The sequence below is a fragment of the Molothrus aeneus genome, chromosome 2 (genome assembly GCF_037042795.1).
Source record: "Molothrus aeneus isolate 106 chromosome 2, BPBGC_Maene_1.0, whole genome shotgun sequence".
In the NCBI taxonomy this organism is placed as follows: Eukaryota; Metazoa; Chordata; class Aves; order Passeriformes; family Icteridae; genus Molothrus; species Molothrus aeneus.
In genome coordinates, this window is record NC_089647.1 from 34,185,708 (window position 1) to 34,212,931 (window position 27,224).

The 27,224-nt window shown below is 42.3% G+C and overlaps 2 protein-coding genes across 3 annotated transcripts; one reads left to right on the plus strand and one right to left on the minus strand.

The window, feature by feature from the left end:
- Nucleotides 1-1,401: 1,401 nt before the first annotated feature.
- On the plus strand, nt 1,402-12,057 carry CCDC90B (coiled-coil domain containing 90B). Of its 2 annotated transcripts, none has more exons than XM_066572350.1 (9): nt 1,402-1,511; nt 3,325-3,444; nt 6,010-6,113; nt 7,425-7,526; nt 8,158-8,199; nt 8,279-8,350; nt 8,433-8,486; nt 9,450-9,564; nt 10,717-12,057. In XM_066572350.1, exons 1-9 carry the CDS (start codon nt 1,418-1,420, stop codon nt 10,770-10,772), a joined length of 759 nt encoding a protein of 252 aa, XP_066428447.1. In that variant the 5' UTR covers nt 1,402-1,417; the 3' UTR covers nt 10,773-12,057. The 2 variants fall into 2 exon arrangements, with proteins under 2 accessions (XP_066428447.1, XP_066428448.1); XM_066572351.1 differs by lacking the exon at nt 1,402-1,511 and adding an exon at nt 1,601-1,716.
- Nucleotides 7,523-27,224, minus strand: ANKRD42 (ankyrin repeat domain 42). The gene is made up of 13 exons (XM_066572352.1): nt 27,132-27,224; nt 26,577-26,740; nt 24,939-25,046; nt 24,422-24,623; nt 23,760-23,894; nt 20,728-20,928; nt 20,269-20,394; nt 18,480-18,585; nt 17,503-17,678; nt 16,957-17,083; nt 14,196-14,340; nt 12,888-13,007; nt 7,523-10,639 (listed from the first exon to the last, which is right to left on the minus strand). The coding sequence occupies exons 1-13, from the start codon at nt 27,148-27,150 to the stop codon at nt 10,607-10,609; spliced, it is 1,662 nt and encodes a 553-aa protein (XP_066428449.1). The 5' UTR covers nt 27,151-27,224; the 3' UTR covers nt 7,523-10,606.

Here is a 27,224-nt window from a genome sequence, read left to right on the forward strand (position 1 = left end):
GGGAAGCTTTTGCGGATGGAAAGAACTGTGTGCTGCTGAAGGAGCATTTGCTATCCTGAGCCTGTGTGTGACACTGTTAGTGCTTAACAAAAACATCCCTGCAGAGAAGGCGCCGATCTGCGGCTCCTCTCCCTTAGTGACAGCTCTTTGTTGCTGTTGCTGGGGTTTGTTTCTAATGTCTGTATCTCAGCAGCACAGGAGCTGTTGATTCGTGGGCCCATGAGAACCTCATGAAGTTCAACAAGTGCAGGGGGCTGCATCTGGTGGGGCAATCCTATATATGAGCACAGACTGGAAGAGGAACTTACTGAGAGCAGCTCTGAGGAGAATGACCTGGGGGCTCTCATGTATAGAAAGCTGAACACAAGCTGGCAGCGTGTGCTCACAGCCCAGAAAGCCAATTTGTCCTGAGCTACAGAAAAGCAGCATGGGCAGCAGGGTGAGGGAAGGAATTCTGCCCCTCTGCTCTGCTCTTGTGATATACCAGCCGGAGTGCTGTGTCCAGCTCTTGGGACCTCAACACAAGAAGAAGGATGTGGAACTGTTGGAGCAAGTCCAGGTGAGGCCACAAAGATGATCAAAGGGCTGGAGCACCTCTCCTACAAAGGCTGAGAGAGTTGGGCACGTTCAGCCAGGAGGAGGCTTAAAGGGAAATCTCACTGCGGCCTTCCAGCACCTTGAGGGGGCTTGTGAGAAGACAGAGACTTTTTAAATGAGCCAACAGTGACAGGACATGAGGCAAGGGTTTTAAACTAAAAGAGGACAGGTTTAGATGCGATATTAAGAAGAAAATCTTTACTGTGAGGGGTGCGAGTCATTGGCATGGGTCGGAGGAGATAACTCTGAGGTATTAGATACAAACATCATATCCCTGTACTGTCCAGTTACTTTCCTGGTGAACCAAGAAGTTAATTCATCATGAATAATAGACTTGTATGTATTAAAAAAAAAAAAAGGTAGCTTTATGTTCACACAATCCATTGAGATTTGGATTAGATATAAGGAAGAAATTCTTTACTGAGAGGGTGGTGAGGCACTGGCACATGTTGCCCACAGAAGCTGTAGATGCCCCATCCCTGCCCATCCCTGGAAGCGTTCGAGGCCAGGGACAGGGCTTTGAGCAAGCTGGTGCTGTGGAAGGTGTCTCTGCCCACGGCAGAGGTTTGGAACTAGATGATTTTCAAGCTCGTTTCCCTGGCGTCACAGAGCGGAGCAGCCCCCGGGTGCGGCACCGGCTGAGGGCTGACATGGATGGCCATGGCGGCCAGAGCGCTGCGCTCCTCCCATCCTCACGGGGGCGCTGCGCCGCCGCCTCCGGCCGAGCCCTGCCGTGCGGCCGCGGACTACAGTACCCAGCATGCCCCGCGGGCCGCCCGGAAGCGGCAGTGAGCGAGCGGAAGCGGAGGGCCGGGGCGCCATGAGGGGCGCCGGGAGCAGCGGTGCCCTCCGCGCCTGGGCCGGCCCGCTCCTGCTCCCGATGCCGGCTCGGCTGCCCCCGGCTCCTCACAGAGGTGAGAGGCGCCGCAGCGCCGTGCTGCGGCCCCTCGGGGTGGGTGGCTGGCTGCCGGTGTCGGGTGAGCCCGGGCCGTGTGTGTGAGCGGCGCTGGGGCTGCGCAGGGCGGTGGCCGGACTCGGTGTAGGGGCGGCCGCGGGGCCCGACCCTGAGGCGCTGTGTGAGGGAGCGCTGAGCGCCTTCCCTCGGGGCTGGAGCAAGGGGTGAGTTCCGCGGGCGGGAGAGGCGTGTACGGGGCTGTCGGGGGTGCTCGGGGCAAGAGGAGTTACCGGGGTGCGGAGGGCGTCACCTACAGATGTCTGGGGTACGGGTCTGGGGAGTGGTTTCCGCAGCTCCCGGCTGGAATACGAGCATCCAGTCGAGACTGTAGGTGTGGAGCAGTGGGGCCAAAAGCAGCGTAGCGAGCAGCCAGAACTGTAATATCAGCTTTTTTGAGACAGTGTCTGTGCAGTGTAGCTGTTCAACCCAATGAAAAAATCCACCTATGCGTTTAGAAGACAAGAGCTGTGCGTTTAAAAGGTGGGACAGCTCCATAAAAACGATGTTCTTCAGTTGGTTTTCATTATTTGTATGTAGCATTTGGTGCATCTTAACTCTAATATTGTCGTTTATAATACCGTGCTGTGCCTGGTTTAGTTATAGCCAGATCTTTATAGTATTTGTAGGATAGCACATAACTTGACTTATCTGGTAGCAGCACAAAATTATAAATTCCCTGTTCTTTAAATGTTATAAAGCTTTTGAGTAAAGATCTGGATAAGACACAGAACAATTTGGTTAAGGCAGAGAGCCAGCAATGCATATAGTTTCAAATAAACAGATTAAGAAGTAACAGGGCTGCTTAGATAACAAAGAATTAATCAGAGCAGAATCTGTAATATGTGAAGCCACACAAACATCAGGTGAAGAGAAACATATGCTTGAAATAAAAGTATGAGAAGTAGTGAAACCTGCTTGTGGGAGGGCACCTCATAAATAAAGTGGATCTTTAACTAATACCTGAGGTTAACTAATGCCTCTTTAGAGATTAGGTATTCCTAATCTCTGAGGTATTCGATACAAACATCGTATCCCTGTACTGCCCAGTTACTTTTCTGGTGAACCAAGAAATTGATTCATCATGAAAATAAGACTTGCATATATCTTTTTTTTTTTTAATTGTAGCTTTATGTTCACAGAAGCCACTGAAAATGAGGTATTTGGATTAGATATAAAGAAGAAATTCTTTACTGTGAAGGTGCTGAGGCTCTGGCACAGGCTGCCCAGAGAAGCTGTGGATGCCCCATCCCTGGAAGTGTTCAAGGCCAGGCTGGATGGGGCTTTGACCATCTTGGTCTGGTGGAAGGTGTCCCTGCTCATGGCAGGGGGGTTGGAACTAGTTGATCTTTAAGGTCCCTTCCAAACCAAACCATTCTGTGATAAAATAAAAAGCTGTTGGAGTTAAGGCTCAGCAATTTAAATAAAACACCAACGAATGCTTAACTGCATAAAGTCATTCAGTGTGCTACAAGTATGAAAATTATTTAAGTGATGTTTCCCAAATATTATAGACCAGTTGGCTGTCGGGGTTATTTGTGCTGTATCAGGATGCTTGTCTGTTGCACGGCTACATGAACACACTTCAGACAGATCTGTAAGTCCTGTTAAGTGTAAATTCTCTGTGGAAAAGTGCCGATGGTTTCTGGTGTGTGCTGTAACCCAGCTTTTTGTTGCAACATCCATGCAGCTTTTCTGTGATGAAAGAAATTAAAATTCGTGTACTGTATGAGAAGCCAATCAAGTAAGATTAAGGCATGTTTGGTTATTTCCAGGTTTTGCTGCCACGTTCGTTAGGAAGTCATATGATGTCAGAAGAGTTGATATCACTCCCCTGGAGCAGAGGAAGGTGACCTTTGATACCCATGCTTTAGTGCAGGATCTGGAAGCCCATGGTAAGTGATATCAGATAAGTAATTCAAAGGAAAACTTTTAATATTAAGTAGTGTAACTTTGAGTGCTGCCAGTTTCCCCAGAGTGCCAGTACCCGGTGCTGTAAAATGTCTTGGCAGCCTCTTGAGGAGGCTGCTGAGGGACAGCCATCTGATGGTGTGCCATACAAGCAGCTGGGACATTAGATTTATCTCATCTGTAGCTGTAGGCAGGTTCCTGTGGTGTCTTCCAGCTGAGGAACACAACACAGGTAACAAATGTGAATTAACAGTTAAAGACTTCTATAGCAAAAATGAAGCTTTTAAAAAAATTCCTTCCTCTGGCCTGCTAAGAATAACTGAAGAATTTTTTCCCAATGAGGAATATTTTCAGCAGCACGGTGCTGTGATACATTCTCAATGCCCACTCTTCTGTAGTGAGTGAGACTGGCTGAAGTCAGATAAAGGCTCTATCCAGCCCTGGCATAACTCTCGAGGCAGAGCAGTGTTTCAGCAGGGCAGATGTATGTCACACATCCCCTTGTACTTTCCAAGTTTCCAGTTTGTCACCCTGGAGGTATTTTAAATCAGTTGAGAGTTTTAGTAACCTTCAATGCAAATCTTCTCACAAGTTTATGCATCCCTGAGCCACTATAAACTGATTATTATCCAGAACATCCTTCCTTATGGAACTTCAGACATCTGCATGTTCTGTTTATGCAGAATCTGGCATCTGTGATGTGAATTTGATGCCCACTCAGCTCTTCTGTGGGAAGGAGTGAATATTTAATCTCTCATGTCACTCATGATTATGCAAACTTCTGTCATATTGCCCCATTATTTTCCGAAGAGAAGAATCCTAGCTTGTTGCATTTTTCCTGAAGCAGTAGATTTTCCATATTTTTGATTATTCACGATGCCCTTCTGTTAATATTGTCTGCTTCTGTCACATTACATTCCATTTCATGTTTTCAGGAACAGTGCTGGCATTACTTGACAATTGAATGTCCTATGGATTTGCATAGTAAATGTTGCATCTGTAATGTTCTCTGTTCTTTTTCCTAGTAATTCAAAGGGTTTGGTTTGCTTTATTCATCCCTGCTGAGCTTTGAGCTGATAGCTAGCAACTATCTTTTAAAATCCCAAGTGACAGTAGAAACTTTTACAGTCAGAGGTTGGGATTGTTTCCGCTATTTGGGTCCAATAATAATAATGTGTTAGTAGTTAAAAGACTTACAGTAGTCTGCTAACTATGAGGGTTTTTTTTCATGCTTGTCAGACTCAACAGCCTGTACTTCCCTACATCTCTCTAGAACTGTTTTTTAAAACTGGCACTATTATTTTCCAGTCCATGGGAAACCACAGTAGGCTGTGAAATGTGACTTGTCCCAGGAACTGATTCAGCTATTTCTTCTTCAAGTTCCTTTAGAGCTTGTGGGGTGAAGTCTGGTGCCAGTTGTTATTCAGTTTAATTTGTTCTATAACTTCTACAAATGCTTCTACCACAGTGACAGGTCTGTATAGGTAAAACCACAAAAGTAAGAGAGCCATTTTAGTTTTTCCCAAGCTTTAGGCAGTTTTCAGGCTTCAATCTCTTGCTTATATATATATTTTTCTTCATTTTCTAAACTTTCACAAAACAAAGTCATTTCTTGCTGTGGAGGAAGAGCAACATAAGGAATTGGCAAGAGCTTAAGTAACCCTGAAAATTCAGAGAAACTGAAGCAATACTATCACACTTTGTAGTGGAAGGAAGCTGTCATAAAGCATGTGTAGCTTTTTTAGACATGTAAACCAGTGGTGCACCTGGACAGTACCAGTATTTTAGAAGGGTGCAGTGGCATAGTCCTTTAAATAATGTGCCTAGAAAGCATTTTTCAATGTTAATTTAGCCCACTTTATAAAATGGGGTAGTTGAAACACAACATATCAGTCAGATTGCTGGAAATAAATTTCTAAGGCAAAAGCTCTCAGCACTTGAACAGATCCAGCTAAAGTGAGAGCAATTTTTCTTCCCCATTATTCACTACACATCATCTGTAACATTTCAAATTTACACCAAGCTACAGACAAAATGTACTTTTTATCATCAGAAAGCAAAAATCCCAGTTTGAGTTCATTCTGTAGGCAATGGATGCAGCAGTTTAAAAATCAGTCTTGCATATGTTCCTATCTCTGCAGGACAGTTCCAATATATGCAGAATTATTTGTTATTATTCTATAGAGTGCATGTTTTGTAGCTCAAGGTAAGTTAGGTTTTAACAGAATTTGTGAAAGTTCATTATGAAATAAAGTTTTGCTAAATTATTTTTATAATGCATGAATGGCTGGATCTTGTATGAAGAAATTTGGTCTTTCTTTCAGCTGCGTGTCTAGACTTCCAGTATATTAAAAGGTGCCGTGCTTCAGATTTTTGCAGGATTAAGTTTGTTTTTTCTAGCTGGAGTCGCAGTGCCTGGCTCCTGGCTCTCAGTTCCCAGTCATTGTGTGAATGTGTCGCTGTGGTTTGCTGTGACACTTGAGTGTCTCTTGCTCCTTATCCAGATTTTTAATACCACCTTCACTTGTCATCCTTCAATTGTCCCCTAGGCTTTGGGAAGGAGCAGGCACAGACCATCGTGTCAGCGTTGATAACCCTGTCCAATGTCAGCTTAGACACCGTCTACAAGGACATGGTTACGCAGGCCCAGCAGGTAAAAACTCCTCTGTGCTACAAAGGCTCACGTGTGCATCTTTAAAACACAAGTGAGCAGCTCTCTCTAGTACTATAAACGCTTCACTGTGCCAGGTTTTCCTAAGTTTCACTCGGGATTTTAACAGAAGGTTATAGGCCCTGACCAGCTTCCACTGAAGTCTGACTACTTCATTGAACACAATGAAGTTTTTACAATTCTTGGGAAAACTTTGGTTGCATTTACACTGAGGAGATAATATGCCTCGTACCATCTTAAAATATTCATTATCAATACTGACTACACTCTAAAAAAGTGTTTCTGCCTAATGCAATTCCATGAAAATTCTGTTTAGCAATGTTTTGCATGTAATAGGATTTCCAAAAAGAAAAGTTTTCATTTTGATGAAAGAAAATTACAGAGACAGAAGTTGTTGTTTTCTTCTGAGATTTAGAAGGGGAAAAAAAGTTAGACAACTTTTATTACAAGTAAATGCCAGTAAGATAAAAATCTACTGTTAGAAGAAAGGCTCAGGAGTTGAAATAAAATAGCAATGAATGCTTAATTACATTAAGTAATTAAAGAAGAATAGCACATAATTTCAGCTTGCACAACCTTCTGGAGCAATGATCAAAACCATCACTGTGCATCAGAGAATCGCACAGCAATGTGTCTTTTTCCATGCTAAATAGTAGGGTAACTTCCATATGCTGGGTGAAGGAGTATTGCTTTCAGCATTTTAAAATTCTGAGTTTCTTCTTTTATTTTCTGGTTTGGGTTTCTTCCTGTGTTTATATGTAATGGTTGAATTCTGAACTTGTTAGTTCAAACCCCAGGAAGGCTTTTCTCAGTGCTTTCTAGCAGTGTTTCAGTTCTGTCCATCAGACTTGGAAGCTGGCAGTATGATACTCATTAAGTCTTTGGCTTTCAATGAGTTTGTAGGCAAGAAATGGAAGTGCTTAGTAAGAGCTGCATTCAGATGTACAATTAATGCTTCTGAGGCTACTGAATGTTCATTGAAAGTGGAAGAGACTGCAGGAGGGACTTGTAGTTTCAGGTCTATTTCATTTTATTGCTTCTTGAACTGACACCTCTGGCCTTTTTGCCTAAGTTCAGACTTGGTGAATTAAAGCAACAGAAAAAGCACAAAACTCTTGAGTCTTTCAAATAAATTGCTGGTATTAAATTGTCTGTTTCTGTCACATTCTTGTTAGAGAGACTCCCCACTTTTGGGCTTTGCAGTAGCTAATTTCATCGTTTCAGACCTAAGCATTTTTCTTTACTTGTCAGAAAGAGTGCACCTTAATCAATGGCATGTTTTATTTCTCAAAGGAAATAACTTTACAGCAAGTAATGGCACATTTGGACTCCATTCGAAAAGATATGGTCATCCTGGAGAAAAGTGAATTTGCAAACTTGAGAGCAGAGAATGAGGTACTAATATATATTTTCATTAAGCATTTTAATTGCAGTATTTGTTGTGTTTTACCTGATGTACAGTTTTGTGGAACAAAATACAAATGTAAAAGTAATTCTGTAATTGGAATTGAAGAGTCTGTATGTTACAACTTCAGAGATCACATAAAAATATATTTCACCTGCTATGACGTGCTCAGATCTTCTGTAAAGGATTCTAAGATGTGTACATTTTTTCAGCTTCTGTACTTTTATTTAAGGGTAACTGCTAGCTTCTGGCCATTAACCATATAGTGCAGGTAGAGGAGTCAGCCATTGTTTTGCAACAATTTAATTAATTTGGTGATTGAGACATATTTTGCTTTTACTTCATGGTATTTTGGTATTTTTCTGCTGTCTTTAGACTCAGAATAACAAGATCATCATTGTTACAAAATAAATCCTTTCTTTTGAACAAAATTCCCAGCAGATTATATATGCCTACATTATACATTAGCTAGGATATTTAATCAAGAACAAATTGCCCCATTGGGAGGAAAAATGGAGAAAGAATAATTGGATGGATGCAGTGATAACACTTACATCACTGATTAATTTGCTTAAGATTCCTGAATTTTTAAAAATCTTTTTTTTTCTCCTCTGCCCTTAGAAAATGAAAATTGAATTAGATCAAGTTAAACAGCAGCTAATGGTAAGTAAACAACAATTACCTACACACTCCCATTAGGGAGAATAAGTAGCTATTTTCATAATCTTAATTTGTTTTAAAGACTGAAACCAGCAAAATCCGAGCTGACAGCAAGCTAGACATAAACCTGGAGAGGAGCAGGGTGACAGATATGGTGAGTTGATCTGTGAGATGCCCTTATTAGCTTTGTGTTGTGCTTCTGTTGCTATAGCTGTGATGTTATCTTTTATCCACAGTTTACAGATCAGGAGAGGAAACTGATGGAAGCAACTACAGAGTTTCATAAAAAAGTAAGTATTGAGCAAAGCAGGATATAGTTCTGCATTGCATATTCTGTAAACCCCAAACTTTGGTGAAAGCTAATAGGTTTGTGGGTATGGTAAAGCAAAAGGCCAGGCTCTATCACTCAGGGCTATTGCAGGTGTTTCTTGCCTTTGGGATTCACACTAAACTCCAGTCAGCAGAGGGAGGCATTCCAGCCTTGTCCCTCACTTCCCAAGTACTGTCGCAGGCTGGCACAGCTGGGATGTGAGCTGTCATGCTTCCTTTTTCCCAGTGTTAACTGATGAGCTGTATCACAGGGATGGTGCAGGTGCCTACAGCCAAGCAATTCAAGGGCTGGAAGTCCTGAAGCTGCTAGAGGACACCAGAGTCTAAGGGGCTGAAGAGGGACCATGTCCCATCTTGAGCATATCTTCCATTTTTGCTATATGCCTTGTGAATGCTTAAACCTTTGTTTTTCAAAAATGCAGGAATACTGTTCTCTGTGTGCTCTGATACTGTTCTTTGGCTCTGATGTGCCAGTGTCTCCTTCAGGAGGCAGTGGCACATCAGAGACAAAACTCTGTCATGAGGGTGGCAAGACAGTGGCACAGGTTCCCAGAGAGGTTGTGGACTCCCCATCCATGGCAATGTTCAAGGCCAGACTGGAAGGGGCTCTGAGTAACCTGGTCTAGTGGAAGGTGTCCCTGCCCATGGCAGGGGGGTTGGAATGAGATGCTTTTTAAGGTCCCTTCCAACCCTAGCCAGTCTGTGATTCTATATGATCATTGAAGTTTTCTCTTTCACTGTCTCTATCCCTTCAGCAATCTTTCCAGATTGTATGAAGCCAGTTGCTCTGTCTTCTAATGTCTCCTAGCAGTGATAGGTTGGAAATATTCTTGTTTCTGGTAGCATGGTATTTTAGTTCAGCTTTGGAAAGCTGAAGGGGCTAGAGACCATTGTCAAATATATGCTATCTTTTAATATTTCAGGATGCAAATACCAACAGTATTATCTCAGAAATCAGTAATAAAATTGACACTGAAATAGCTTCCTTAAAAACACTCATGGAATCAAATAAACTTGATACCATTCGCTATTTGGCAGGTATGTGACAGGCAAGGAGGTGAGTACTGGTACTGGGTTGTGGCTGTATAAAATTCTGTTCAGGAGTATATGCTAAATGAGGGTAGCTGTAGCAGTAGGCAGCTGGGATTGGGTGGAGGAGCTCTCCCTTTCCTCCTCCAGCTGGAAGAAATGTGACAGAGAACACAGAAGAGCTGGGAGCATGCCACCATGGGACTAGGATTGTGCCCAGAACTGGGATTAGGACGAATATAGACATGGTTAAAAAAAATTAAAAGTCTAAATACCTTACCCAGTTTGACAGTACCTCTGCTTGCTGCAGCAGCTATTGATGTGATGGAGTTGCTACAGAAGTTTTGGTGAAGTCATTTACCTGAAGGTTTTCTGTCATTCAGGACTGGTCTGAGAGTGACCAGTTCTGCCTCCCAAGGAAACTTCACGGACACACAGTTTCTGTGTGGCAGGACTTGTATTTTTCCCCTGCCAAGCAGAACAAATTTCTGCTTGTTCAAAAACATAATTTGAGATTAGTCTTCTCAATATGTACATAACCAGTGAAGTTTTTATTGTGTAGGAGCTGGATAAAAAGAGAGTAATGCATTGTATTTGGAAGTGAGAATAAGTTCAAAGGCAAATGTAATTAGCTTTATTCTAACACTAATTGAAACAGCAGTGTAACAAATCCAAAAGACAACTTGTCAGGTTTCAGCAGTGCTGTCGTGTTTGACAGCTCATTTTCAAATTCATTGTCATTTTGGTTCCATGGGAAATCTGGGGTGTCTAACGTGAGCCTTGTGCAGGCAGCTCTCCTGCAGTGCAGTTTCCAGTAGCTGGGTGACAGTAGTACAAGCCCCTGTAGCCTGTGGTGCCCTGAGGCATCCAGCATAGTTGTTGGGATGTGTCCCTGGAAACGTGGCTCCTCAGGCTGCTGCATTGGGCCTCCCATCTCAGCACTGCTGCTGCTGTGCAGGGTACGGCACCTGAGTCCAGCCATTGGCTTCTGGAATTGTTCTGTCACGCCTGCAGCAATCTGGGAGGTTTAGGAGGCTCTGCTCTACAGTTGTTAATTCCTCCATCTGTTTGCAGCTGATTTCTTCTATGGATAAAGTGGTACAACAGCATTCAGCTAATTATCTCTTTTTTTTTGTTTTGTGTTGTTTTGTTTTTTAACAGCCTCAGTGTTCACTTGCCTAGCAATAGCACTGGGGTTTTACAGGTTCTGGAAATAGATCTACATGGAATGACTGCACTAAATACAGACAGAAAAGGCCACCCAGGCAACACCACTTTGACAATAACATGGCACCTTTTGGTTTTGATATTCTTACTGTACAATAGAAATATTTTCTGAATATGTAACACTAAAGATCAAAATAATTGGAGGGAAGTAGCCAAATAGTAATATTTCCTTGCCTCCTATTCAATACTGTATTTATTTCAGAGTATTTCTTATGCTATACCAGAAAGTTTCCTAATATCTTTTAGAATTGAATTTGTTTTCTTTCTGGAAAATTCTCACTCTCAGCTCCTTTGAGAATGGAAATATTAAACATTTTATATACTGTAGAAATGGGAATATAATTCCCAAATTAGAGTTCCCAGTATGGGGATGCTAATATCAGACTTCAAACTACTTAATCTGATCCAAGTAAATTATTCTTTAACATAGGTTCAGGATTTTGCCTCCAGTCTGTTCCTCACTTTTTTGATGAATTGAAGCTTGTCCCTTTGGTTTTTTAATCTACATATGTAAAAACGCACTCCAGGGCCTTTACTAAAGAAACTTTTTTTTTTCCTTGAAAACTGATTTAAATTAATTCAAAATCTCATGTATAAAATATCTCTATAGATTTTTGTTAGTATCTCCTGCAATTTCTGTATGCCCAGAGGTCCAAAGAATGGGAAAACTTCTCTGTCTTTGCCTTTCCAAGGGGAAATGCCTCCACTCCCAGCAGCTGTGTGCAGCCCTGGGGCAGATAAATGCTCTTAACTTCCCCCCTCAAGTACTGCAGAGAATTTCCAAGAAACCTGCCCATGTTTTCTGGGCATAGCATCTGGCTTTTAATATGGAAATACTCAGAATCTCAGTGGTGCCAGGGTGGTGGTGGTGATCCTCCTCCCCCTCCTTCAGGCGTTTTTGCAATCCCATGGGACACACTGACCCTCGTGACCACTCTGCCTTCTGCAAGGACTTGACCGTTCCTGTTGCAGTTACAACACAAGTGGATGCCTTCCAAAAGTGAAGCGGTTCCATTTTGTTGAGTACAAATGCATATGCTTGGTTTGATTCTTTCAGTATAATAATAATTTTTTAAGTCTTTCTGGATTAACTTTGAAGTAAAAATAGGCCTTTTATGGGCTAAGGACTGTTGTAGTACTGAGTACTGGCAATTTTTTTTCATTGCTGTTTTATTCTGTTTACAGTTGAACTTGCTGGTATTCTGCCAATTCTTAGATTCTCCGCATTAAATTATTTATCATCTTCATTCAAGAAAATAAAATTAATTTCTTATATTTGCTGTCAGGCTGACAATTTCTGCATGAAAGTTTAGCACCAATGGTGATGCAGGAAATAGCTCATCTATTGCAGCTTGTCACCACCATCATTTCACACACCAAGAAACAGGCTCTTGATGCAAGGCTGTTAAGTCAGCATGCCTCTCCTTCATGGTGTACACAAAACCATGGATTTTTATTTTTCAGTATCTTTGAAATTCTCAGAGATGCAGTTTTCTTTGGTACTAAGGAGAGGATGGATCAAGACTGACATACTAAAATAATTCTCTTCTAAGTCTCAAAATGAGGGTTCCAGAGGGAAAATAATTTCACAGTAGCATACAGCTGACAGAAAAGCTTTTATATGTGTAGTCATTTAATGGTTTTTAGGTATGGAGGAGAGGTCGGGGTTGCAATTTCTAACCACAAGCTACCCCATAACTTAGTAAACCCTTCAGCCCTGAGTCAGGCCCAGAGACCGACTGCTGCAGGTCAGCTGAAACCTCACAAAGGAGTGGCTTCCTGCCTTCTTTAGGAATGACCAAAGATGGAAATCAAGGGGCCTGGCACTTCTCTACAGCTGAGGAGTAATTCTCTCATCCACTATTCAGCTTCCACACTGAATATGCTAGGACATAATGTGCACTTTTGCCATCCTGAGGTGGCAGTACAAAACAGACCAGTGAATGGAGATACTTTCCTCAGAATTATGAGGGCCTGTCACTTTCCTGTTGTTAGGCCAGAGAACTAAAACCAGTTCAGTGTTTTTAAAAAGTAGAGACCCACAGCTCATCTGTAGAGCTGGGCTGTGCAAACACTTTGCATTATCTGGAATATTGCTTTTGTACCTCCAGTCTGCTGCCCCTCCTTTGAGGTTCGTTCCTCAGTGTAGTCGCACTCCTCCTGGGCTGCAGGCTGACTGCTTCTTTATTTTCATCTTTGCAAGACTTGGCCATTGTCTCAGCTTCCTGAAACAAAGAATACTGCAGCCATTAAACAGGAACCACTGGAAGGATGTGAAAATCCACATCTGGGAGTAACCACAGAATACTGTGTTCAGATTGAAGCTGAGGGCAGAGCACAGTCCTGGGGCATGGGATGGCAGCACAGCAGTGTGAGACTTGAAGCTCTCTTGGCTGTAGCAGTCACTCAGACAGAAAGGCTGCTTGGTTAGAAGTGGAAAATTACCAAAACCAAAAACTGCCTAATGAAAAATATTGACAGAGAAATGTTTGCCAGCCTGGCAATCACAAGGCTGAGAAGTAGAAACATCCTTGAAAAAGTGCAGCTGGCCTCTCTGAAATACAGCTGTGGCACCTAGTATTCAGAGCCTGAGATTCCACCAAGAAGCACAAAAACAAAGGACTGCAGAGGCAATTGACTGAAAAGGTGGAAAATAGTCTGGGAAATAAAAAATGCTCTGAAAGAATAGAAGCACCATCATCTATTGCCATCTATTGTACAGGTGAAAAGTAAAAAATAAGTATCATCACCTACTGGCTGCTTGCAGTGTTGGTGTCCTCTTTCCTCTTAGGTCTCTATCATATAAAAAGAGCTTAATTTTTAATTCAAAATAGAACCTCTGTCTGAGAACTCCTAGTGCTGCATGTACTGTTCCTTTCCCAAACAGACTGAATTCTCTCCATAAATTTTCTATGAGATCTTGGGCTCTTATTCAGTATGCCTGACTGACTCCAGACACTGTGACATGGAAGTCCCTGTTATTGAATTTGTCCCACTCTGGGGACCCATGGTAGCAATCTTTACAGCCGTGCAGGCGGGGCAGCCCTTTAGGTGGTGACACCTCTCCTGAAGCACCATTCGAGTCCCAGACACCAGGTCTGACTGAGCCAAGGGGAACTGCCAGTCACTGGCTATGCAGTAGAGAAGCACTGGGGATCAGCCCACTCCTTAGGTGAACATTAAGATGAAGAATAGCAGTGCTTTTCTGCCAGGGTACAGAAAAAAACTGATACCCTTTCACAGCAGAGACACTGTCAAGGCCAGACAAGGGTCACTCTGCTCACTTCAGCGTCCCGAGGTGAAAGCTTTAGCACATTTTCTCTAGACTGTGCCCTCTAATAGAGGGAACAAACACACAGAAGCAGCAGGCAGGGGCCTCTGTGCCCCGCCCGGGGAGCTGGTGTGGCACTCACCACGGAGGCGGCAGAGGCGGTGCGGGTTTTCCCGCGGCCCTCTCGGAGCTGGTTTATCTCAGCACGGTAATCATCCAGCTGGCTCTCCAGCTTCTCCCGCCTGACTCGCTCATACTCCAGCTGCGCCTCCAGCTCCCTCACAGCCCTGCCAAAAGCGAAGGAGACAAGCAGAGCATGAAGTACATCCAGCCCTGCCCCGGCTGCTCCACGTGGCGCAGTGCCTTTGCCAGGGACCAGGTCAGACACGCAGAAAGCAGCGCGGCACGCCTCACGCCGGCTGCGCTCAGGCTCCGGAGCCTTGGGGACAGCGCTGAGCAGCAGCTGTCCTTCCTCGACTGCCAGCGGTGCTCAGCGCCATGGCACCACGAGATGGAGCCGTCTGCCCGCACACCGAGCCCGGGCCGCGCTGCCTGCGACCCGGCCAAGCCCCAGCTGCGGGGGAGGGAGAAGGGAGAAGTGCCCAAGCAGCCACAAAGTTATTATGAAACAGAGAAAAAGCACAAAGCCGGCAGCATTCTGGAAAGGTCAGGGGCAGCTTTCTCAATCACATCTGGTGCTTCTACACCCTTCCTATTGATTGGCATAGGCACGGATGAGAAATACTCACATGAAAGCTTGCATGACTGGCTTATACACAGTTGCACAAGATCTCACTGGTTACACCCTCAAGGGCTCCTAAATTATTTGAGATTCCTGGAACTGTTTAGCTGACACGTAATTCACACATAAACTGAGTCTCTCGAGTTGAGCTGGCTCTCTCATATATCAGGATGAATTATCCCAGCTACAAGGATGGAAGATCAGTAAAAGGAAAGGGGAGATATCTGCCCTATGCATTCAAACAGCACAGGAGGAAAGCTCTCAGCAAGACCTACCATGTTTCCCTGTTTCCCAGAGTGCGAATTCCTGACTCAGGTCCTTTTGAGCTACCAATCAGCCTTACTGCCACTGCAAGAATGGCCTGTGCTCAGGGGACAGCTGACTTCTTCCATGCTTCCAATTAAAGAGACACAGCTCCCAAACTGTGTGGCACACCCATGGTGACACTTTCCTGCAACGAACCCTGGTTAAAGCACTGTGAAGTGATTCACACCAGGCCTCCTACAGCCAAAAAACCTGGACTAAAGCAGAAATCTTCAAAATCTGCTACAGTGGCCTTCCCAAGTGGAAACTCCTGCTTTTCATCTAGCAAAATGGTGTTGTCATTAAGTATTTTATCAATAATGAGGTTTTCTGGCCTATGATACAAGCACCTTGGGGTTTATCTACAGATAGGTACTCTGAGAAGGGTAGGCAGGTATTCTGACAAGCCCCATTTCTTTTCAAAAGAATAGTTTGGGTCTAGGGGTGCTTTCTAGCCTTCACAGGTGGGAGAAACCCTTCAGAGAACCTCACAATTTTTCTAATTTAGCCATACATGCCAGAGAAAGCAACACCCCTTAAAGAGTGCCAGCAGAGCCTTCTAATAAACATTGTTTGTTTTTGAGCAGCTGCTCTATCCAAAATGAACTTTCCTGTCTGTCAGTAGTCAACAGTGACTACTGACATCATTGAAACCAGATTGCTCTGACCTTTCAATGTGGGCATCAACACCTAAGCTTGTCACCCTCCTCTAAAACCAGGAGAGACACTTCTAGAAGTGATCAGTCTCATCCTGAAGTACATGTCTAATTATGCCCTAGAAGTGCCTACACCTCTCCAAGAAGTTGAAAAAGGAGTTCATGATAACTAACTCAGCCAGAGGTGTCTGTTACCTATTGTATACATATCAAGTTAAGCAAGATGGACTTTCAGCATAAGCTGAGTCAAAGAGTGACCTGGAACCAGAAGAAATCCTGACCTCAGTTTCCTGGCTCAGATATGGCTGTAAAACAAAGTACTTAATTGCAATCTGTGACACCTATTGTCTGCTCCAGATCAACCGCTAAGTCTGTTGTCTTCTTGATGGCGTATAAGCCCCCCAGACAGTGACCAAATAAAGACAGTGGTTTGGGTTGGCCCAAACACATGATGGGGGTGGTTATCTACAGAGACTGAGAACAAAGGGTTGCCAAATATTTGACAGGCAGAGGTCAAGACAGGCCTGTCTTTGGAGGCTGCAGTATTGTTAAGTCTCTAAATCTTTGATAGACTTTTCTTTGAAATGTAGACAGTCTGTCCATCAAATCACCTGACCAACCTAACAGAACCATTGGATTTAATGGAGACATTGAGAATTATATCTTATGAACAATGCTTTACATGCAAGGGCAGGTTTGCTGGTAGTCTTTTCCCGTAGTCTGGATACAAGCTAATCCTTTCTTGAGCACAGAAACATATTGCCAATGAACAGAAAGGTTAGCAGGTCACTGAATAATCTCTGCTGTATGTGCTCTTCCATCCAAGCCATGCTAAGACTTTCGCCTATTTTCAGATTTCCTGAAGGGCATACATGTCTTGGGCATCCTCAGAGGAAACAAAACAGCCAGAAACTATCAGACCTACTCCACACATCTGCAGAAAAACCTGAAGACTGAACAGATGATCTCACACAAGAATCACGGACCTATCAAGCACTTTTGTTGTGGGGCTGATCCTGGTGGTAGAAGTTTAGAAATGGCCAGACAAATTGCTGCAGTTCATTTATTTTGGCCTGGTTGAAGTTGGTAAGTGGAAAAGACAAAATGGCCAAATGCAAATCTGAGTGTACAAAAACAGCTTTAAAGGAGGATTTAAAATGGGCCTCACAGAGTTAAACATTAGCAGGGCAGAATGACCTTACTTCTCAACTTTCCTTTCTTCTTTTCTCATCTTCTTCTCCTCTTCAGTTATTCCCCCCAGCTGTCTGTAGTTGCTGTAGGCAATTTCTAGAAGTCTCTGAAGTTCTTTAATCTTGTGATAGGCCCTTACTGTAAGACAGTTCTCCAGGTAGGTTAAATGCAAGAAGACAGTCATGCTGAAATCCAATAGTCTGGAAAACAGTCTCACAAGCAAATGAGCAGAAGTCACACTGCTCAGCAAACACTGAGCTACACCTGACACCCACACAGCAAGCAGATGTCAAAAACAAATAGCAATCCAACACTGTTGCCCCAACATGAATTAAAATGGTGTGACAATTATAATCTGATTGCCTTCTGATTGCCTTCTGCTTGCTTTCTAATATTCCACAATTTGTTTCAATGCTCAGTATTACAGATATCCTGTCAACCATCTCATCTTATAACAAAAAGATCAATCAGAACAGTTGGCTGGGACTTCTAGTTAGGACTATAATGTCTTGATAACAACTTTTGTAAACAAGGAGTGATGGAGATAGAGTGCTTACCACGTGCATTCCTTTTCTCTGCTTCATCCAGAGTTAAATCTTCTTTGCTATCTGTACTCCCTTCCACACCATGTGTTTCAAAAAACTTGATGTTGTTTGCATCTAGTTCTTCATCACTAGAGTTACTGTTTCCAGTTCTTGGTGTCAACAGTTCCACAGCTGCCAGATGGCCAAATCTACACAGAGAACAGTTAAAATCTGGAAAAACACGTGTGGTAGAAACTCTCACACTGCCCATGTTCCCATTTATCAAAGGGGTTTCAGAACTAAAGGAAGACTAGACACACACTAAAATTATCTATCTGCTTTTTGTAGTATTGTTATGGCATGAGTTCTGCCTCAATGGAATCTTATGGCAATGGCTCCTACATGAGAGCCATCTCTTTCCTTTGCAGGGTTTCTTAATTGAATTTCATCAGAATCTGTGTTATTTTTATTAATGCAAAAAGCAGCTGGCCTCTGCTACTTCTCATTTACTTTGTATAGCAAACAGTGAGCATAAGGGCTCAAAACTGTCCTCTGGCAAATGAGCTAGTATTGGAGACAGGCAACCCCCAACGAAGGGAGAAAAATTTTCTACAATGCATTCTACTTGTTCTAAAACACAGGAGCAGTAAATGAGATAAGAATTGTTTTTCCTTTCTCTGAGGTTCAGAGAATGTGAATCCCAGAAAATCCTTGGGAAGTTGTGCCTTGCTTTACTCTGTGAAGAGAAATCTGGCCACAAGCTAGTTTTCCTCTTTTGTGTCTGACCTCACTAAAAAGAAACTTAAATTAAGTGAAAATTAAAACCTTTTATAGTTACAATATTATAGCTACAATAAAGCCTTGCTTATCACTCAGAGCTGGAATTCATGGGTTTGATCTGTTCTTTCTCCATCACTGAAAATCAGGATTAATTCCAACAAAGCTGATATGATATTGATACACAAATAGTAAATAAATAAGTGTCAGAGCTACAGGATATGTACTGCTACCTCTTGGCTACATCCTTTGGAGTGTCTCCAGCATCATTTGTAATGTCACAGTCAGCTCCCGTTTCAACCAACCACTGTAAGCAATGGATATGCCCCTGTTCAGCAGCTAAGGGAAGGAAGGCATACACAAGTCTATTATATACAACTGAAGTGTTTCAAACCTAAAATGTCCTCCTCTTGTCATTATTTGGCAAGTCAGAGATTGGGTTCACTAAGACACCACAAGGGAGATACTATTTCAAGAGGAGCCTCTGTGTCAAGATGCTGACAATCACTTGGGTACAGAGTTTTGGGGCAGAGCATTGCACTGCAGTGTGGTTGGTGACTCTTTCTAGTTCTAGAAATGCACTGGCAGCTCTTGCTGAACACAAGGTAAACTAAACTTGCCCAGTCTCATGTACAGAGCACAAGACACACAAATAACTGGTACCCTAGTAAGAAAGGCCTGCATGCCACAGTTTGGCAGCCAGGTGCTGTCACCTCTCCCTGGCTTTGGGCTCCCAGGGGTCAGACACAGCTGGCTGCCCCAGCCTGGGGTGTCTGCTGCTGTCTCAGAAGAGACAAGCAGGACTTTGTGCTGGAGCTAAAGGTACAGCATTTCTTGGGGCAGACACTCAAGGCAGCACCTCTCAACAGCATCCTAACACAACCCTACTCATATGATGTGCCATGGCCACTGCTCCCACCACGTGGTGCCAGGAACAATGTCTCATCTATGGAAGATGGTACTTGGCAAGTCTAGATGCAACTGTACATTGATTTTCTCAAGGAAGAAAAAATCCATTTCTTGACAGCACTCCCCAGTGGATATTTTTTATATTTGTTTTCTTACTGAGATAAGGAAATGAAGTTACAACATCAGCATGGAAACACTGGGGATGAAACAACTGTAGGTTAGCATAATTCCAAGAAAAGAAAGTGGGATTTTAAAATAGCTACATATCAGTTATTTTAATAAGAACCTCAATTATGTTTTTAAAAATTCTACTATATATCTACTCAAAAAGAAATGTAGGAAATATGTTAAAAGCATATTACAAAAATGCTTCCCTCTTTCTTTTGTCTTTTGTTTCTTCTTTCAGATAATACTGTGAAACCCCAAACACAAAAGAACCATTTTTTCTGTAATGCCAGCAGTCCACTACACGCCAAAGTGCCAACCAGAAGTTTACCTTTCTTCACAGCATCCTACCAAATTACTTTGTTGTGGTTTTTACAACATATCCCCACAGTACTGATGTGTTCAGTAAATAAAGGCTAGGCCACAGTACAGATCATTCTTATACTTAGCCAGCCAGATGTTTCTAAAAGCCACATCTTGCCTGATTAAAAAAAAAAAATCAAAACTATTTAGTTACATTAAATTAAGTGAAAATTAAAAACTTTTATATCTAAAATACAGCCTTGCTTATCACTCAGAGCTGGAATTCATGTGCTTGATCTGTTCTTTCTCTGTCACTGAAAATCAGGATTCATTCCAACAAACTTGACATGATATCGATATACAAGTAGTAAATAAATGTCAGAGCTATTTGGTTTTCAGTTTAGATGCTGATTTCTCTTCATTGTAAGCTCTTTTTCCTTGACTTGAGCTTGGTTATATTGTTTTTAAAGTGACCCACGCACACATACATTACAAAATATGGGGTTCGAGGTTCCCTTTCCAAGCCCTCAAGAAATAAGATGCTGTTTTTCATTAAGTTTATCCAATAAGCAGCCACTTGAAAAACAAAGTAAATGAATCAGCAACAAAGAGTAACAAGCTGAAGCACAGATCATATTTACTGACCTTTGTGCAGGAGAGTGGATCCCTTATCGTCTCGCTCATTAATGTTGATTACTCCACTTCTTACTAGGCTTCTAACCACTAACAAGTCCCCACTGAAAGCAGCATCATGAGCTGGGAAAGCTAAAACTGAAAATGAAAGGCACATGTTTCCAAGCAGATGCCAGCAGTTCTATTGAACATGCTGGTATTTGTCTCACAGCTCACCTCTCTCTCTCATAGCAAATTATGTATGGACACTTCAGAGGTAGCAAGGATAATGCTCCTTAATCAGCTGAAATGCAGCTGTGTAACCAGCAGTGCTCACCAGACACTTGACCAAACATGTCTTAGTTATGGCTACAGGCATCTCATACAGTTAAGAGATTAATTTCACAGACCTGAAATAACAAGTACACCTTTGTGTACTTCTGCAGAGTTACACATAATGCTTTTTTTAAGTGTATCTTAATCCATACTCACCTTCCTGTGTCTCTGGATGTTCCTCCTCTTTTTCCACACCATCAATATATTGCAGAATATTATCTTTGTAGAACCGTTCAGCCAAGTCCCTTGGAGTCTCTCCATGGTCATTCCTGGCTTTCAGAGTGTGTGTGACACTGGCCATTTTCCTGAGCAAGAACTTAAAGCAATGCAAGTGTCCTTCCACTGCTGCCAGATGTGCTAGAGCATAAATGAAACAAAGGGTGCTAGAGCTGAGCCCTGCTGCCCACTGAGAAAGCAATGCTCCCACCACTGGTTAGAGTTGGCTCATCTAGCAGCATGTGAGCCATCCAACACTGCACAAGGGGAAGAGCAGCCCCAGCTGAACTGCAGATGTTCAGCTCCACCCAGGACAGAGTTCAGCTCTAGGCAAAGGAGGTAAAGCTGCCAAGGATGGGATCTGCAAAGATGATTCCCTGGTGGAGCTGACTGCAGGAGACAGAAGAGACTCCCAGCAGAGCACCAAATCCTAGCTCAGAGAGTGCACTGCTGGGCCTCACCTCCCCAGGAACACGGATCCCGCTGACCCTGCTGTCCCAGGGATACTCCTCACAGGGGGGACAGCAAGCAGTGTCCTTGATTAGGAGCTAAGGCCATTTCTCCTTTAGCCTCTTTTTTGTGCCACCACAAAAAAGTTCAACACACCCTCGGTTACCTCATCATAAAATGAGGACAGTGATAGGTGCTTCACTGGACAAAATATTTGAAGGTACATTCCTCACCTGACCTTTAAGCTATGCAGAGGTTTACTTACTTAATATTACTACAGTGCTGGGCCTACAACAAAGTAAGAAGTACCAAACACATGCTGACTCATTTGACATAAGTAATATCCTCTAATCCCATTGATGAGAAGAACTTGCCAAATAAATGCTTATTATGATCTCTCACTCCATGAAAATTGCTCTGTAACAGCTGGCTGATGTTCTAGAGGCAAAAGTATTAGTTTGTCTCCAGGTTAAGAATCTCACTATCTTCATAATCAACAAACAATGGGCCCAGGACCCAAAAAACCCATGTCAATTCATTTTTGGCATATACAAGTTCTCTATAGCAAACCAAACTATCCACAGCTCTCCAGAGCATAATTGCTCTAAAAGGCTATGGACAATGGTTTTACAGCAAGATGACAATACCTCTGTACCGATGACAGTTTAAAATCTGAGCTTCACTGAAATAAGGGCAGTTTTTGCCATTGACTGAATTTTAGGCAGTGAGTTAGGTTCTCAGGGAGAAGGGAAAAGAAGGGTACCATGCTAAAGGTAAGTCAGGTAGTGAAAAACTGACTCAACCCTTATGAATCCGTTTTCAGATACCTAAAACCTGTTGGTATCCAAATTTCTCTGTGTTTCATCTTATCTTTTATAAAATCAGACTAACAATATTCACTCTTTTCAAAGCCACCAGTCAAGAAATTGTCTGTGAAAAATATTTAGAATAGGTTTAACTAGTGAGCAATAAAAGAAGCAGGGAAGTGGCCCAAAAATGAATAGAGAGAAAGCAAATTGAAATGTTAAGTTAATAAGCACAGCCCATTCTGTACATTGAATGAGCCACAGATTTTTTTTTCTTCCAAAATATTGACAAGGAAAGTAGCAAAGATAGTTAGACCCCTTGCTGTAACATACATATACAAAAGATGCAGCCAGGTTCTAAGTTTCAGGTGCCTGGCACTGCAACCTCAAAAAATTTCTTCCAGTATTCTCTTAGGAAAAATTATTGCACAGTTCAGCTAATCTTGAAGCTGAAGCATGTAAAGATAATTTAAGTTCACTTCTGTAACACAAGCAGACAACAAGCTGGTTTGCACAGTACTTCTACTAATCAGTTACTAGCCTTGTTCCAAAATATCCTCTTTCATTTGGAAGATAATATGATCAAATGAAACACATCAAAGGCTGGAAGATCAAGCTTCTGTAGATGCCAAAACACAACAAAAGCAGTTTTCTACTAACCATTTTATACAGAGCATTTAAGTAGAACTGTGCTGACATCTGCTTTCTCTCCACAGAAGTCTGTTATCAGGGAAGTGTTCCCAAATGCAAATAAAGCTGCCTTCCATGCTGCCCCCAGGGTGCCTCACATCGTGACCCCTTATTGCTAATGCACCAGATGTTGTCCTGCTGGGATGCAGCAGCCTCACATCCTTTAACAAGCCCCAGGTTTGCAAAACACAGCATGGCTATCTGTTTCCTAGGTAAGTAGTCCTTAGTAGAGGGTAAAAGATTTTAAGAAGGGATTTATAAAGATAACTCTGTACAAGTTATAGAGAAAAACATATGCTCTTTGGAACAAATAATGCGACAAACCATAAGAAGGAAAAATGCTAAAATGAAAAGGATGCAAGGAGAATTCAAGACAGGAACAATACCATTGAGCTTACAGAGGATATTGAGACAGTGGTATGTTAGGGAGAGGGATACTGGAGAAAATACAAAAAGCAAGGAACAATCACTGGCAAATTTTTGTGCTGAAGTGAATGCACTGATAATTATGAAAATAAATTACAGATAATCCAGAAAAAGCAGTATTCCAGAAATCAAGATGAAGAAATGACAGGAAAATGAAAACAACTGTTTCACAAAATCGGTTAAGAAACAGTGGGATACAAAAACTCGCATGCAAACACACCAGAACCTCATCACACTGGCACCAAGTCAAGAGTAGCACATAGCAGCTGAAACTACCTCCCCCTCCACCTATCCTTCTCCTGCCACCTCCACTGGTACACAAGTTCCATCACACACACAGGAGATGCTGCTCACCTGCTCCCAATCAGGCTCAGCCTGCTCCACATACCAGCATTTGTGAACTCTCATCCTTGCTAGCAGCAGCAGGAAGTGAATGGGATACTGTCACCAACAGTAACACTTTGGAAAAAATGGGCTATGTGGATTGCATGGAATCAAATAGCAAATGCTGCTGCTGTGCATTAGTTATAATTTGCTCAATCATCACATTTCACAACTGTAAACCAAAGGTTTAAAAACATAGGATTTATCCTGATATACCTGGAAGGTTTCCATTGTTATCCACATCATCTACACACGCTCCCCATCGAACAAGAAGCTGCAAACACCCCAAGCGACCGTGAAAAGCAGCATAATGAACAGGTTTCCAGTCATTCCTGTCTGAAACATTTACATCCTAAAATGAAAGTAGCAAGTTAATTCATTCACTTCTGAATCCTAGGACACAAGACAAATTTTATATATGGAAATCCGCTGTTCATTGTTTAAATAATTTAAATTATCTAAATCAAACCAGATAACGTTTTTCAAAGTTCATGCATTATATGCTTCACGACAGGTACTGTTCACAGGTTCTTGCTTTTACTTAATACACTTAGAAAAGGTGCATTTTTAGATATGTTTTTATCATCATAGTGACCTGCATTGGTCATTATTCCTTAAATATGCATCTGGGCTAATTTTCCCTTTTTTAAGTTTATGTCTCCTTTACTATAGAAGATTTTTAGAGCTGCAAAAAATTACCATCACCCCAGTACGTGATGCTCATTTAATGACATCCTCAGCAGAAGGTGATTTACTCACATTATTGATTCTCTCTACATTTTTTGATCATGTCCCTAAATGTATATCACAATCTAAAAAACCGGAAATTTACCCACGGAATAAATTCCCCCCCAGTAATTAATCTCCAGCCCTAAATCTCGGTTCAAGCTCGGGAGAGTTTAGCTCGGGAGAGGCTGCCGGGCTCTGGCAGTGCAGCAGGCCTGCCGGCAGGAGTCTCACCGCCCCCGTGCGCAGCAGGCTCTGCAGCGTGTACGAGTGCCCGTGGGCTGCAGCCAGGTGCGAGGCCGTGCAGCCGCGCTCGTCCCGAGCCGCTGCGTCCGCTCCGCTCTGTAACAGGGCCTGAAAGAAATGCAAAGCACACGTGCATTTCACAAGCTGAAAAAGCAAACATTTCCTAGAAGGATGGTGCATGATGACCAGCAGGATAACTCTGGGCTGACCTCAGGGGTCTGGTATTGCACAAAACAGATCTGTTTGCACAGACAGCACAAATGAGTGCTCTGCTCTGAAAATGACTAACTTAATTTGACATGTCAGGACATCAAATGAGCTACTCATAGGTCCCTGAGGAGCTCCCTCAGCTGATCTTCATAATGAATTTGTCCAGTGTTAAGGTCTGCCCTAGTAACTTTTGCCTGAGAGTATTTGCAGTACCTGCATGCAGGCATCCTGCCCTCGGATGGCCGCCAGGTGAGCCGCAGTCCAGCCTCTCACGGTCACGCGTGCGGTGTCAGCTCCATGCCAGAGCAGCCACTGCAGGCACTGCTCAACAAAACCAAAGGCTTCTTGTTTAACTGTTCCCATCGTGACTCTGAGGCACGTTTCAACTAGAATCCATCCATCCATCACAGTTACATTTCAAAACCGTGCTGGAATACTTCTTTATGGAAATAGGAGATCCCAGAGCATGCCTTAAACAGGTATTTGTGAATTAGGAAGTTATGGGTAAGTTATACTTTCCAGGTTTCACCCAAGGGTACAAAATGTGCAAATAACCAACAAATTCAGATCCTAGCATCAATATTACAGTATGACTTTATCATTTTACTCTTCCAGATTTAAAATGTAATCTGTGAGAGTATTCTTATGGCATGAGGTAAAAGCATTGGAAAAAACAATGCAAACATGCTCACGTGAATTCCAGCTAAAATTACTGGCAGGAAAAAGATCACATACTAAATTTAAAGCCTCATTTAATTTATTAGGCTTTTTAGGCATATGTAATCCCATATCTCTTCTCATCCTTCCATGGCCTAGTTTTGTTTTATTCATCTTTTTCCAGCAGATATCATTGCTTGCAATAGAAAGCTTTATGAACTATTCAAAGACAGCTAGAGGAACAGTTAGAACTTTTTATTATATATTATTATGATTTATTATCTTCTTTCAGGCCATCTTACAGCTTCCTCCACTATTTATGCCAAGGAGCTTACTGACAAACAGATGACAGATAATTCAATAAAGTCTAACAGACTGATTGCAAAGTAGGAGAGTCAAATGAAAAATGGCAGAACTTAGAGAGGCAGAAAGGGAAGGTAACCAATCTGGCTTTGGGGCTGACATTAGCATTTTCATGACAGTGTCTCTACATTCTAGAAGCAGCTCTGCATTTAGCAATTCTTGAGTCTAGCAAGAACTTCACGCTTTTTCTTTTGGGACATGAATGGCCTTGCTGCTTCAAGTTTAGACTGCCATGGACAATGAACAACGAGGCTGCAAGAAGAAGGAGAATGTTGCTGAACACAGCAGTTCAGTCCTTCTGGAAGTTTAAAATATTGATGCAATCACTGGCTGATTTCTCTACCATTATTCAACATTTTCATTTATTAAAATAAAGTGTATTAGGACTACTTCTATGGAGAATGATGCATGGGGCACTGGTAAGCAGAATAAATATATTTTCATGTCACTTCTCACCTGTTTCAGTCACCTTTAGAACATTTTACACATCCTACAGGGTTTTCTAGGTGTCTCAAGAGAAGGAGAAAATGCAATAGAGACAAAAGAAGGTCATGAGTCTGAAAGGGGGGCTATAAGGCAGATTTTACTCAGAGTAAGAAACACAACAATTTTGTAAAATATGGCAAAGTTGATTAAGTAAATTGCCTGGGTCTTCAGAAAGAAAAAAATAAAATCCAAAATCCTGTACTCCTGCCTTTGGTGAATATATTTAATAAGAAAAACAGGTAGAGATTAATGATTCAGTCTGATCAAAGCAATGTTGTGTTCAGCCTCTCCCAAAGAAGGAAACAGGAACTATAGCTATGCCTGTACACTAAGGTAATGCTTTACCTCCAGACTTCCCGAGTGGGCAGCACACTGCAAGGGTGTGAATTTGTGAACTACATCCACCTCATTAATACTGGCTCCACTTTTTATCATCGATGCAAGCTGTTCTACATCCCCAGCTTTCACTGCTTCGTGCACACTAGTGTAATTTTCCTTCTTCTTGACAACTAGTGAGGAGTAATGAAAGGGCATTAGTCCACTGCTTAAATCAGCAACATTTAAGAGATAGAGAATGTGTGATGAATCAAAAAAATATCAGATTTGACATTCATGGCACAGAATCAAACTCTAAATGTAGAAGAAGTAGTACAAAAGAAAAAAAAAATCTTCTGTCACCAGACCATGGTATCAAATGACCTGTGTTCTCCCTTTAGGCCTTTCCACTGATTAACTACAAGACTGGAAACAATAAGAATTACATATCCAAACCCCTTGCAACATCTTGGTACCTTGACAAAACTTCTAAACAGAAATATGAGATGTAAGTAGATCTAATGGCCAAGGGGGCTAACTTCAGATCACCAAACATGAAAGGAACCTAAACCAATTAGTATTCACCTTCTGCAGTAGTCATCATTCCAGTACCAAAATGCACCAACACACTGATTACATTTCACACTGCTGGTAGTCCTGAAGAACTGGGCTACTGTT

Coding starts and splice junctions, on each gene's coding strand:
- ANKRD42 (XM_066572352.1), bottom strand. Junction 23,895..24,421: donor CTCTCCCGAGCTTGAACCGA/GATTTAGGGCTG, acceptor TTTCATTTTAGG/ATGTAAATGTTTCAGACAGG. Junction 10,640..12,887: donor GGAGGGGCAGCAGACTGGAG/GTACAAAAGCAA, acceptor CTTTATCCATAG/AAGAAATCAGCTGCAAACAG.
- CCDC90B (XM_066572350.1), top strand. CDS start 1,418: ATGAGGGGCGCCGGGAGCAGCGGTGCCCTCCGCGCCTGGGCCGGCCCG. Junction 6,114..7,424: donor TGGTTACGCAGGCCCAGCAG/GTAAAAACTCCT, acceptor TATTTCTCAAAG/GAAATAACTTTACAGCAAGT. Junction 8,200..8,278: donor AAGTTAAACAGCAGCTAATG/GTAAGTAAACAA, acceptor TTTGTTTTAAAG/ACTGAAACCAGCAAAATCCG.